This window comes from Ammodytes marinus (assembly GCF_949987685.1).
Source record: "Ammodytes marinus genome assembly, chromosome: 2".
In the NCBI taxonomy this organism is placed as follows: domain Eukaryota; kingdom Metazoa; phylum Chordata; class Actinopteri; order Uranoscopiformes; family Ammodytidae; genus Ammodytes; species Ammodytes marinus.
The window spans coordinates 24,249,329-24,262,093 of record NC_137231.1 but is presented as its reverse complement, the minus strand read 5'-3'; the positions used below and the strand labels follow the sequence as shown (position 1 = coordinate 24,262,093).

Below are 12,765 nucleotides of genomic sequence, written 5' to 3'. Positions count from 1 at the left end.
GGAGCTGAGAAATGAGAGGAATATAAAAAGGAGAGAGGCAGAGTGTGAGTCTGATCCAGAAGACTGGTGGGTGGAAGAAGTTAAACCACATCCCTCTCTTGTATCTATCTCTCTGAAGCTTCTTCTCACACTTGATTCCTATTGTTTCAGTAGCTGATTTAATCCCTTTAATGGATACCTTTACATGAACATTTTAGATAAGCTGTGCACATGTTATCAATTAAATTTCAGTCTGTCAAGAAAGCCAATAAGGTTGGCTGTTTGATAGATATCTCACCTATTTTTAACCTTTAATGACCCTTTTTTTGGATTGCTGTACTCTCTGATTACAGACGTATCGTATTTCCTCCTATATTTTGCAGCCTTCTTACAAGAATATTTCCACACCATGTGTATTGTCTTTTCAAACCTAGATAATATCTGTTGTAAATATGAATCCAATAATCTCTTGCTCGTGAGACAGTGTGTTCCCCCATGAGAACCGCCAACCTCACAGGTGGTTTGAGATTAGCTCTGTTTTGATAGTCACTATATTGTTCTCTTGGATCATCTTTTGTTTTTTTTCTGTTTTCTTTTCTTCTGAAGCACACATGGTATATACAGTATACTCACACAAAACCCACAGGACATCCAGTTTATGGATTATATCAGTTTCCTTTGTAGAAGACACACACAGACACACACACACGGACACACAAAAATCTGGTCTTCTCTCTGATAATTATCACCCTGTGGGACTGTGGATAGCTGAGAAGTCCCTGGTTCATCACAGCAGTACAAAGATCAAGACACATTGAATATCAGCTTCCAGTGGAGCACATTGTGTTACAACTGCTTGTTAACGATTTGTATTGCTACCTTGTAATCAGCACACATGCAGCTAAGAAATAAGATGCAACAAAAAACTGTTTCTTCGATGAAACTTGTCAGGAGTTTATGGAAAACTGAACTATAGTTTAGAAACTGTGGGCTTTCATGTATGTGTTGATGGTACGGAGTTGATTAACATTTCCCTTCCTTTCATTTATGCATGTCGTCATTTTTGCTCAATGGTGGCAGTGTCTTTTAAAAACACCTGCCTTGTTGCAAAATAAGTTCAAATGAAGTTCAGCCAACCTTAGTGGTTTGGCACTGGTACATGACACATAGCAGTAAAACAATGTTATATTTCTATGACCCACCTGCCTCTAGTTCCACTTACACAAATGTTGTGATTAAAAATGTAATGTGCACTTTCATGTGCAGATAATTGTTTTGGAAAGCCAACACTTTGGAGATCTTTGTTGATATTTGAAAAGGTGTAACTGGTGTTGTAAAAAAACGCTGTGGAACACTTTTCGGTATTTGCAAATGGCAGATTGTATTTTCCTTCTTGTATTTAAATGACCATGTCAGTGGTTTTTGCGTGTTTTAGCTTATTTTAATTTACTTTACTATAAAATATAGAGTATACATCACAGTGTTTTTTTTAATGATGACTATTTCTATTCGGCTGTTGGTTCCTATTTATATGAAAATAGCATACATTTGAAACTTGCTTCATTTGTAACATCGATTACTTTTACATTAATGGATTGTTGTCTACATTATTTCTTGTCAGAGATTTCTTCATGTAGTGGGGTGCTGACTTTTTTCACAACAAAAATTATACATGATTTCAAAGTGTTTTCACCCCGCTGATAAAACGTGCTCTCATTGTGTGGCCATGTACAAATTGTGCTTGATTATTCCTCATTATTCCAGGTACTTGGGGTCAGACAATTCCAAGTATAGCTCCACCCAACTTCCACCTTACATACAGGCCTAATCAGAGTAATTGACACCTTTGCACATGTGCAGGGCTTTAAAGGTGCTGCCCACTGGTTTTCAGGCGGTGTGGGTAAGAATGGATACAATATGCTAACCCAATCAGTGATTAATCCATAACTGTATGGTATTAAAATGTTTTTTTTGAACCAGTGTTCAAAAAGTATTTAAATCTTGTGAAGGAGCCTTCATTATAAAAAGGCAGAACTTCCCGCTTGTTCTGTTCTGCCTTTTATATACAGTGAGTACCCTTTTAGCCTCAGTGGGCATCAAACCTTTGACACTTTTTAAGCATTGATGCCTCTTTCTTCCCCCTGAAAAAAAACCCCATCAAAGCAGTAAAATGCAAGTTGCTTTGAAAGGCTGACGCAAGAACAAAACAAAAAACAAGCTCCATCTGTATTTTGGTAAGTGCAGATACCAAAACGGCCAGTAGTGTTGCATCATTAGTGGCTATTCCAGTCCCTAATCACCAGTGGATCCCAACAGTGATTCTGTCATATCTGCTTTTAAATATTTATAACAGTTGAGTATATCTGGGTCCCCAAGCCATCATTTGCCTAATGAATCTATGACCACCAAGGCCAGTTTCATCTTTGACTCTTTAATCTTTAATAAAGAAAAAAGTATTTCATCACAAAGCCACAATCAACCTGAGGGAGTGTGTGTTTGTGTGGTTGGTTTTAATTTCCTGACGTTCAGTCTCAGAGAAAAATAATCCCTTTTCTGTTCAGAGAGCCTTTCACTCCCCGCCTCTGTTCTCACAGCGAGCTGTTTGAAATGACTGACCTGAAATTGCTTCTGAATAATACAATTTGCTGCCTGTCATTGTTGCCATGTCTTGCTCAGTGGTGGTAAAAACATGCCTTTGTGTCACACTGTCAGTCTCACTGACTTCTTGCTAAAATACTTTTCCTCAGAATAGGCAAGAAAAAAAGGAAAAAAAGTTTGAGGTGAGTATTTGATTTGTCATTTGTGACAAACAGAGGGAATGGGTGTCCTCTGTCTCTGTTTCTTTTGCTATTCCTTTCTGTCTTTATTTGTTTAAATGACATTTCTTACAGTACAGTGAAGGCCCTGAGGGGTGAAGGGTACATTTGAGCCAGTTTGAAGGGAGAGGGAGTCAGAAGCTTCCTCTTCGGCTAATGAGGACAGTGTACTGTGTAATTCACTTGCCTTGTGTATGTTTTTAATGCTCTTAGGTGCGGCTTAGGAGGAGATACCATTAGATTGTAATGACTGCTTGGGGGCAGTTTGGGTCACTGCTGCATCAAATTGTAATAGTTAACACCAGGGTTAAAATGTAATATACATATAAAGTAGGATGAAAATATGTACAGTATCAGTTTTGAGTAAACATACAAATTGACAACTTTGACACAATTTTAGCAGAAGGTATAAATGGGAAGACTGGACTTTCCTGGAAAGGAAAGTACAGTATATCAAAATAAAAACAGTCAGTATATAATGTATAAACAGTGGAAGATTTGTAGGTACATTTACTGTAGTAGTGCATGAGACTAAACCTTAACTTGCCAAATGCAAACAGGTGTCAAAGTACAAATTATCAGCCAATTGTGATTGCTTTCCCCGCAGCATTGGATTGTGATTTATGAATGTGGTCTTTCACATATTCATTGATCCTATCAAGTTCATTAACTTTTATTTTCCTGAGCCTTTATGTAACATACAACGTGCGTTGTCCTGAAAGTAATCCTGAAGTAATCTTTTTTCTAAATGTTGGCAGTGTCTCTTCTAAACACTTCCATGCAAATCAGGTTCACATGAAGTCAAGAAAATCTCAGAGGTTTGCGGCACTGACCATTTTATAAATGACCTCAAACACACATCACATATATGGAGGGAACGATATATACAATATGATGCACTATATATTTTATAAGTTTATGTAAAATACTTCAAAATGTGCTCTAACTTAAGTTAACATTAAAATGCTGTTTACCTGAAAATGTGTCAGCAATATTAAAGTATATAATAGTATAACACTGTCAAGGGTCTTTCTGCCTGCATAATGTGTCCTTTTATATGTTTGTGTGCATTTATCAGGTATACTAAGGTAGTCTTAAGTTATTTTTAATGCAGAAAATGTATTGCAATACAGTGCGTTGCTTTTTTCACTACGAAAAAACATTTTAATTATTCCACCATTGACTAGGGGAGAACGGGGTAATATGTCACACGGGTAGGTTGTCACAATCGTTATATCTCGGAACCAGAAGGTGCTGTCTGTTAAATTTTGGTATGTAAATATCCATAACTGGGATCAGATGTCACCTACATAGTCTTCCTTGGAGTTAGATTGCTGAATTTGAGGTGAGAGGACTGTGTTTTTCATGTTTTTCATGTCAAATTGAAAATATTTAGCTCCTCAGTATTTTTCTTCTAGGCTTTTACACCATGGGTTTATAACAAAACACTTGTTACCTTAAAAGTGTGAAGGGTAAGCTATAGTTTAGATTGTGTTTAGCAAGCTAATTAGTTGTCAGATGGTTGTTGGCCTTGATGCTAGCAAGAAATTCCAGTTGGGGTTGGTTGTCACATTTTTAGGGGGGTTGGTTGTCACATGTTATCCAAAGGGTGCAGCCAGGAAAGGAACCCAATAACAAAAGAAAATGTCAAGCTGTATCCTCACTGACACCCCAGAGAAGGAGAGAATAGAGAAGGAAAGGCAGCTAGCAGGCAAAAGAGAAAAAGGGCAACAAAATCAAAACAACCCAGTGCATCCCAAACTAGACCAGTTGCCAAGGCTACTGCACCCCAGTGCACTCCACCTCAGCTGGGGAAGAAGAAACAGAAGAGAAAGAGACAGGAGGAGGAATCTTTATCAGATGAAGAGGATAGTTTGTGTTTGGTTTGTATGGAAACGTTCTCCAGCACCCGTTCAGGGGAGGTATGGGAGAAGTGTTGTATGTGCAACCAGTGGGCACACAATCTCTGCTTAGTTAGTGAGCAGACCCTACATTTGCCATCACTGTAACTCAGATAGTGAATGTGTGTATCGTGGTTGAGTAGGCTATTATTGTTAGACCAATTTGTTTTGTTCTTTATGTTGTTACATACAGTAGGCTGGTCTCAATATGGATTTCCTTTTTGTTTATTCCTTGCTCATTTTGTGTTAAGATGCATAAAGTTATGTAGGCCTATTTTTGAACTTGACAATGAAATTAAACATTCAAATTTAGTCCTGCTTTCTTGCCTTCTTTTTAAGATTTTTCCCATTAAGATAACATTGTGACAAACAACCCCATAGTGTGTGACAACCGACCCCTTGATGGGGTTGGTTGTCACAATGTGTTAGAGTGTCTTTGATGGTAAATTTCTTCTTTATTACAACAAGTTAGAAAAAGTGAGGGGTTCACATTTCAAGCCAACACCTTAAGCTTCAATTTAATGTAGGAATTGAAAGATGTTCAGGTGATGAGCAATTATCACTAGAGTAAAAAGTCTGCCTACTTACCCCAGTCTCCCCTATGAAATATGAATAAAAAAAACACTGTTTATAATTAATTTATCACTGTACATGTGATAATGACAGTCACATCTGCTATCAAAGCAACCAAGTATCAATACCAACAATGCTTGTGTGTATAATTACTTTAATAAGGCTTAAAAATACATATATGTTGAAAACCCTAACATATAATGTGCACTGTAAATATCTTTAACTACCAACCTCTTCATTCACTGTTTTCTTGAATGTGCAGATAACATAGGCCTCACAGTATTCATCCACTCAAGGCTCCTTCCTTCTCACATCTAAAATCACAGGGTGGATTAATAAAAGCATTAAATGAATAGAGGCAGCGCTGAAAAAGCAGAATATGGAAGTGCAAAACGCAGTGGAAGCATCAGTTATTGCGTTGCCATGGAAATGTTATCTTGTTAGGTGGTGACACAATTTTAGAAACATGTACTCGGTTAAGAAATATCATGTAACCCGCTCCCTCTCCATCCTCCTTTCTCTCGGTTTCTCCTTGTCAAAGGCTGGTAGAGCGCCGATTATTGTCGATGTAATAAAATCCAGCCAGCCAGTGAATCGAAATGACAGACACATAAAAAACGCAGGGATACGAGAGTGGAGATGGGGGACTGAGATGAAGGAGGGTCTTTGAGTGTGTGTGCGAGTGTGTTCCAATAACCTTGGTGACTCTATGCCCCAGCCCATCCCAACTGCTGGGGCCCCAAGCCTGGCCATCCTCCTGCAGGGTAAACGTCTCTCCTCTGGATTCTGTTTGGTTCACTGAATCCTTACTGAGAGACACACAAAGAGATGCAAGTATGAAGGGATGTCGGAATGGAGGAGGCGGAGTGGGATGATAGGTGAAGTGCAAAGAGAGAGAGAGAGAGAGAGAGAGAGAGAGAGAGAGAGGCAGAGGAGGAGGAGGAGGAGAGAAAAAGTCCATGCAGAGCTCTCAGTCTTCTCTGTTTTCCCTGACTAAGAATAGCAGCTCTTCTGGTAACCCAGTGCCCCAGGACATGACCATTTGAATAAAAGCCTCTCTCACTTCACATAATGCCTGGGCCTGGTGTGTGTGCATGTGTGTGTGCTCTACTATACAGTTGCGTGCCTTTGTGCTTGCATGTCATGTTGTCTGTGCTGTGTACGTGAGGGGTTGCATTTTAAAGGCAGGTACACAGGGAAATTCATCTGAATAATAGGAGAGACAGAGAGGAAGCAATATATAGAGAGAGAGTGAGACAGAGAGAGGGAGCGGGCTAATTGATGGTGATGATAATAGGTTGGTGGAGAGGAGAGGCACAGACAAGACTATTATTCCAGTGAGCAAATAACTCTGTCATGTGTGTCCAGCCCGCCCTCCTCCCTCCCCAAGGTCCTGTCGTATTCCCTGTATGTGTGCCCTCTGCCTGCTCCATGGAACTTTATAGGGGATGAATTTGGGACAGAAATTGGGCGTGAAAAGCGTATGCAGTTGAAAGCAAAGTTTCCATATGTCTGGGCCTATATGTCTGGTTAGCTGTGTGTCCAGCATCTCAAAGTTGCAACCCAAAAACATCTTGCTTTAGCCATAAAAGAGCACAACTGAGCAGCATTTTCGTATAGATGTGCTTGGCCTTAGGGCTGCGTATAAATATATATATACTGTATATATATATATATATATGTGTGTTTGAGGTCATTTATATATATATATATATATATATATATATATATATATATATATATATATATATATATATTCTATCTCTTCTTGTCTCTCTTCAGCACTACTTCCTTATTGTGTTTGGTCACGATGGACAGAAGCCTCTGGAGCTGCGGACGGAGGAGGAGAGCGTGTGCGATGAATGGGTGGAGGCCATCCAGCAGGCGAGGTACACTACACATAGCATTGTATAACGTGTATCTGTGTGCTTTCCACCCCTTTTTTGTTTTGGGTAGCAGGAAACATGACATCAGACTGCGTGACCACAGTTTGATGGGATGTGAAAAAATTGGAAAATCTGATTTATATAAGCAGTAATCCATCTTTTTTTTGTTGTCGAACTGACATTATTGTGGGATGCAGTTACCGCAGCAACTTCTGAAAGTTCTTGCTTGTAGGTGTATTCAGAGCAGCCCATACATATAAGGTTTGGGGCTCCTGAAAACCCTGTTATCTGTCCTGGAAAGGGATAGTGTGCATTTGACAGGTACAAAAAAGTGTGTATTTTAAAGTTGGTGCCACTGCCATATACTTAATCTCAGCTTCATAAATTGCCCCTGGTGTTATCTGTTTGCCCAGGCTTCCAGCAGATTCAGACTGGCTGGTCACTGCCCAGTCCAAACTTCCTCTAAAATGCAAAGCTTAGTGGTCGACTGAATTCACATTCAATTGTGACTTTTACTTGTAAAGTCCCAAAACACCCATTGAAGACCTGCAAAGGTCCTATAAACATATTTCACTAGACTGTGTCAACATATGATTGACATTTTTTTTCTCAGTCTGTAAGCTTTATTGCCTTATAGGGGAAAACCAAAACCTTTATCCGTGCTATGGTTACAGTTTAGGTGTACAGTTTAGGTTAACTGTCCAACTTTTACATTTTGTATTATTTTTTTTTATTTTAATTTTATTTTACAATTTTTCTATTTTGCTATTCAGTCATGTTTATGATATAAATGTTCCCATTGTCTCATTTGACAGATATATCTCTATACATTTCTGGACTTTTCTTTATTTACAGTTACTCTGACATTATCATTGAACGAGAGGTGCTGATGCAGAAATACATCCACCTTGTACAAATAGTGGAGACTGAGAAGGTGGCTGCCAATCAGCTGCGCACCCAGCTAGAAGATCAGGACACAGAGATTGAGAGGCTCAAAGCAGAGGTGAATTTACACAAACACACCTACACACCACAATGATATATATAATCCATAACATTTGAATCAAATCAATCCCCAGGTTTACTGCCTGGGGATTGAGGTCCATACATGTTTTGATTGAGGTTTTGGTAAGTGTTATTAAAATGTGTCTGGCATAAACCTGGGCAACCATAAGTGTTACAAAAACAAGCAGAGCTGAAATCTTAACCATTTGTATAATTAAAATATGTAATCCTCTTGTTTTTAAGTATCTTCATTCCATGACCTTACCGCCCAAATGTTAATTCAATTCAAAGTCAAAGATACCTTGTGAAGTTTTCTTGTGAACAATCTAATTTGTGCTGTGTATCCTTAATGTCTGGCAAATGTTTTTTCTACCTCATGACATTTGCAAAGGTAATTTCTACAATATTATGTAGATATTTTTTAAGTCTCTAACATATTGCATTGATCACATTTCCTTACTTGCAGTTTTCTTCTTGCTTGCATTTCTTCAGGCTTTTGGGGACATTACCACTGACAATTATTGATCAGCGGGATAACATGAAACTGGTGCATTCTGCACGGGGTTGTGCGCATGCATGTTTGTCCTTCGCCGCATGAAGGATACAAACAAAACAGGAATAACCTAATTAAAACATTAATCCTTAGCGCTACAGGTGGTCAAACGCTCAAGTCTACATTTCCCATAAACATGACTTTTTAATTTTTGTTTTTGCTTTCTGTAGCCAATATACAATGCATACATACAGTTGGCATCACTCCCTCACTTACTCACTCCCACACAGCTCTGTAAAAACTCTCTTGCCATGATTGTTTAAAGAGGGATCCAAGAAGACAAACACACACACACGCACGCACGCACGCACACACACACACACACACACTCTCACTCCCCCTCCCCTCCCCCCACACACACATACTGTATATAAATATATATATATATATATATATATATATATATATATATATATATATATATATATATATATATATAATCATAGCTCTGTTTATGGAGGCAGAGGAGTGGGTGTGAATAGTACTCATTCACCTCTAAGCGTAGGAGGAGAAACCCAACGCTCAATAAAGACAGCCCATCAGTTTCCTTACACACAGCTACCAAACCATTAGGCTTATCGAACGCAACACATTTCTTTGCTGCCGTCACAGCATGATAAATCAGACTTGCCCGTTCGCACACAGAAAACCTCACTGACCTCTACAACAATGTTAATCAGAACTAATTACAATTCTCCCTCACACACAAATTACAGCAGGTACTTATTGGTTTATGGTTATAAGAGCAATAGCTGCGTGATAAACAATAAGTCAGTCAAGTTATCTGTTTTTCTGTTGTTCGAAGGATTTTGCACTAAATTGTATCGGTCTGTGATCTGATAACCATGTTATATGATGTGAAAGGTTTCTGGAATGTATTTTGGTACTAATAGTGTGTTAGCGATAGCTAGGTTTAAACCTGTTTTTTCAATATTCTTGATTATACTGTTGCACTAACATCAAGTGAAAAAAAGTTCTTAATAAGAAACAATGGTAGTGATTGTGAAACTTTTCAGAAATGATGGACCTGTTAAACAAAGCCATAACATTGTTTTCTTAAAATGTAATTGCTTATCTGAGATTTAGGGTGATTTTCCAGATAATTTAGAGTCTCTGTTCATTCAGATGAGATGTGATTTTTTTTTTACATATTCTCTCTTATGTGCAATATATTGTGGATGACCATAAGACAATGCAGAGTTATTCCTATTGTACAGGTGCTTGAAATTGAATTCAGTTTTGAGCAGAAGTTAGATGCTGTTTGCTTTTTGGGCCAGCTGCTAACATCTCCCTAAATCACACCTCCATTATCTTTCCAAATGATTTCTCTGCTCATCTGTATCAATAGTTTACAAACGATTTACCCAATGTTAAATGGATTAGTTAGCCTGAGACTTGCTTGTTACTTTGCCTTCAGTTGTAACTCTTCCTTGGATAACCAAGTGTGGCGGATACTTCTCCCCACGGCACAGTATATCTCATTGGCAGAATACAGTGAGCCCTGTTAATGAAAATGCTAACGGAAGACACTTTATAATAAGAAACATCTTCCTGTGTAATGGGGCTGCTCATAAAATAAAGGATTATACTTTGAGAGCCAGTGTGCAGTTTGAGACGCATCTCATTAAAACACACTCTTGTTTGTTTGTTTACGTGTGTGTTGCTCTGTGTTCCTAGAAAAATGTAAGCAACCATCCACTGTAACTGTCAACAGTTGGCTGAGTGGATCCTTTCGGCTGCCATTTGCATGATAGCGCTAGTGAAAGGGAAAATGAAGATGCAAAGTGTGTGGCTGAAAACAGCTTTGGTTTCATGTTTCATCCTTTTTCTTCCATCTGTTAACTGATGTTGTCAAGAGGCCTGATGGCGAAATCAAAGAGTTGGATGTAATATAGTACTAGAGCCGGTCTAAACCTCTGCTGGGGTTATTTGATCAAATAAGATTGAAGATTGATTGAAGTTGCCAAGAGAAACCTTTTTAAAAGACATGTTTGACCTGGGTCATCCCTGGTATTTTAAGAAAAGTAGTGCTGAGAGTTTTTTCTCCACAGCTTAATAACATTTAGAGTTTGGCTTCTGTCTGGCTTGTTCCCTTTGTGATTTGTCTGATGACATTAACTTTGTGGTGGATGTTCTTACCTGCAGCGAGTAAATGTCACATGTCGAAATAGGCTAACCCGACTCCTGCTTTGTGAAGACAGTTTTTCATGGCTGTTAAAATCACATAAGACCTGACATAGTGAGATAGATCAGACCTTGATATTATGGTTAACATGGATTGGTCTCTGCTAGAAATAGAACATATTCTGCTGCAGAAGATTACATGGTACTTTGTCTGCAGTACTTCCTGTGCCATACAATGCACTACAGGTGATCAGCCTTAATTTGCTTACCGTCACCGGCTGATATCAGCCCTCCCCCTTCTCTCTGTCATTCTTTCTGAATGAATGAAGGCGCTTGATTGTCAAAGATGAGGAAGTGTGATGTCTATCTGGTGCAACCGCACTAACTGTTCACTGACCAAACACAGCAATTTGATCTCATAAACAATATTCAACCAAATGTCTTAGGACAAAAAAGTCCCCATTAATTAAATCTTATCACTTTTGTACAATCTCAGCAGACCCTTGTTTTTTGTTTTGATATAATTTCAATGTATCTTTTGTGCAGACCTCACTCACTCACATATGCTCATGTTGTTTGTGCCTGAATTTTCTCTTAAAAAGATTGTAGCCCTCAATAAAACTAAGGAGCGAATGCGGCCTTACCATGTCAACCATGAAAATGAAGACCCGGATATCAAAAAGATCAAAAAGGTAAATAATATTTTTTCTCTTGGCTCATTTCAAGTACAACTGTTTTTTGTACTTCTTATTCTGGATTTCTTGCAAGTGTCCAAGCTACCTTGTCTGTATCTCCTCAGGTGCAGAGTTTCATGCGGGGCTGGCTCTGTCGGAGGAAGTGGAAGATCATTGTCCAGGACTACATCTGCTCCCCCCACGCTGAGAGCATGAGGAAGAGGAACCAGATAGTCTTCAATATGGTGGAGGCAGAGACAGAGTATGTAATTACATAGAGAGCACAGTACCAGAGCAGGCTGCAGAAAAGTTGTCATATTGTCAAGCTTTGCATTACGAGATATAAATCTCACTTACCTTAGAATAGGGCGCTGGGGGAAGGACTGCTTTATAACAATATTACATTTACCGGTACAGGATTTTGCACATTTTTTAAAGAAAATACCTCGATTTGTCAGGCCAACAAACAAAACTCACTATTAAATGCTATAAGCATATCTTCATTTAACTGTATGTCGTACGTGTTTTATACATACATCTGAATTCAGATAATATTGCAGGGGAGTCTGCTATACCTCACTGATCTAAAGCCTGTTTAAGCCTAAATCCAGACATAATTGTGTGATACATACTGTATATGTCTAATGATTGTTTGTGTTTTTTTCCATGTGTGTGTGTGTGTGTGAACACAAACAGGTATGTCCACCAGCTCTACATCCTGGTCAACTGTTTCCTCAGACCTCTGAGAATGGCCGCCAGCTCCAAGAAGCCGCCCATCAACCATGATGATGTCAGCAGCGTCTTCCTCAACAGGTGTGTTTCTTTCGTCTTTGTTTTTACCTGAATCACTGAAGTGGTTATCATGCTGGTGGCAAAAGCAGAGACGGATAATGTTTTCACACTGCATTTACACTGTGTCTTCAGTGAGACCATCATGTTCCTACACGAGATTTTCCATCAAGGCTTGAAGGCGAGAATAGCCAACTGGCCAACTCTGGTGTTGGGTAAGCTGTGACTTAACCCCACACAACACACAAACACTGTGCATACACTTTGTAGCCACTGAGTGAAATCAAGGTCAGGCCCTCCACATCCAGTTTATCTTAATCAAACGTCAGACTACACGTCTTACTGTCCCATTCACACGCACACACACCGGTCATTTCCCTATCTCAGTGTGCAACGAGCACACTCATTGTCTTCACAGACAATGACAACCCAGACTGGGAGGCATCCCACAAATTCACCTCCTAA

General features: G+C 39.0%; 1 protein-coding gene across 1 annotated transcript in view; it reads left to right on the top strand.

The window, feature by feature from the left end:
- LOC307256471 (ras-specific guanine nucleotide-releasing factor 2-like) overlaps positions 1-12,765 on the top strand; it is a gene marked incomplete at both ends in the record, with an annotated part of 49,759 nt that overhangs the window by 7,675 nt on the left and 29,319 nt on the right. The window contains 6 exons of the mRNA XM_080035433.1: positions 7,052-7,158; positions 8,011-8,158; positions 11,440-11,529; positions 11,637-11,773; positions 12,208-12,324; positions 12,436-12,515. Of these exons, the coding sequence (XP_079891559.1) occupies positions 7,052-7,158; positions 8,011-8,158; positions 11,440-11,529; positions 11,637-11,773; positions 12,208-12,324; positions 12,436-12,515 (679 nt within the window). The remainder of the gene's footprint in view (positions 1-7,051; positions 7,159-8,010; positions 8,159-11,439; positions 11,530-11,636; positions 11,774-12,207; positions 12,325-12,435; positions 12,516-12,765) is intronic.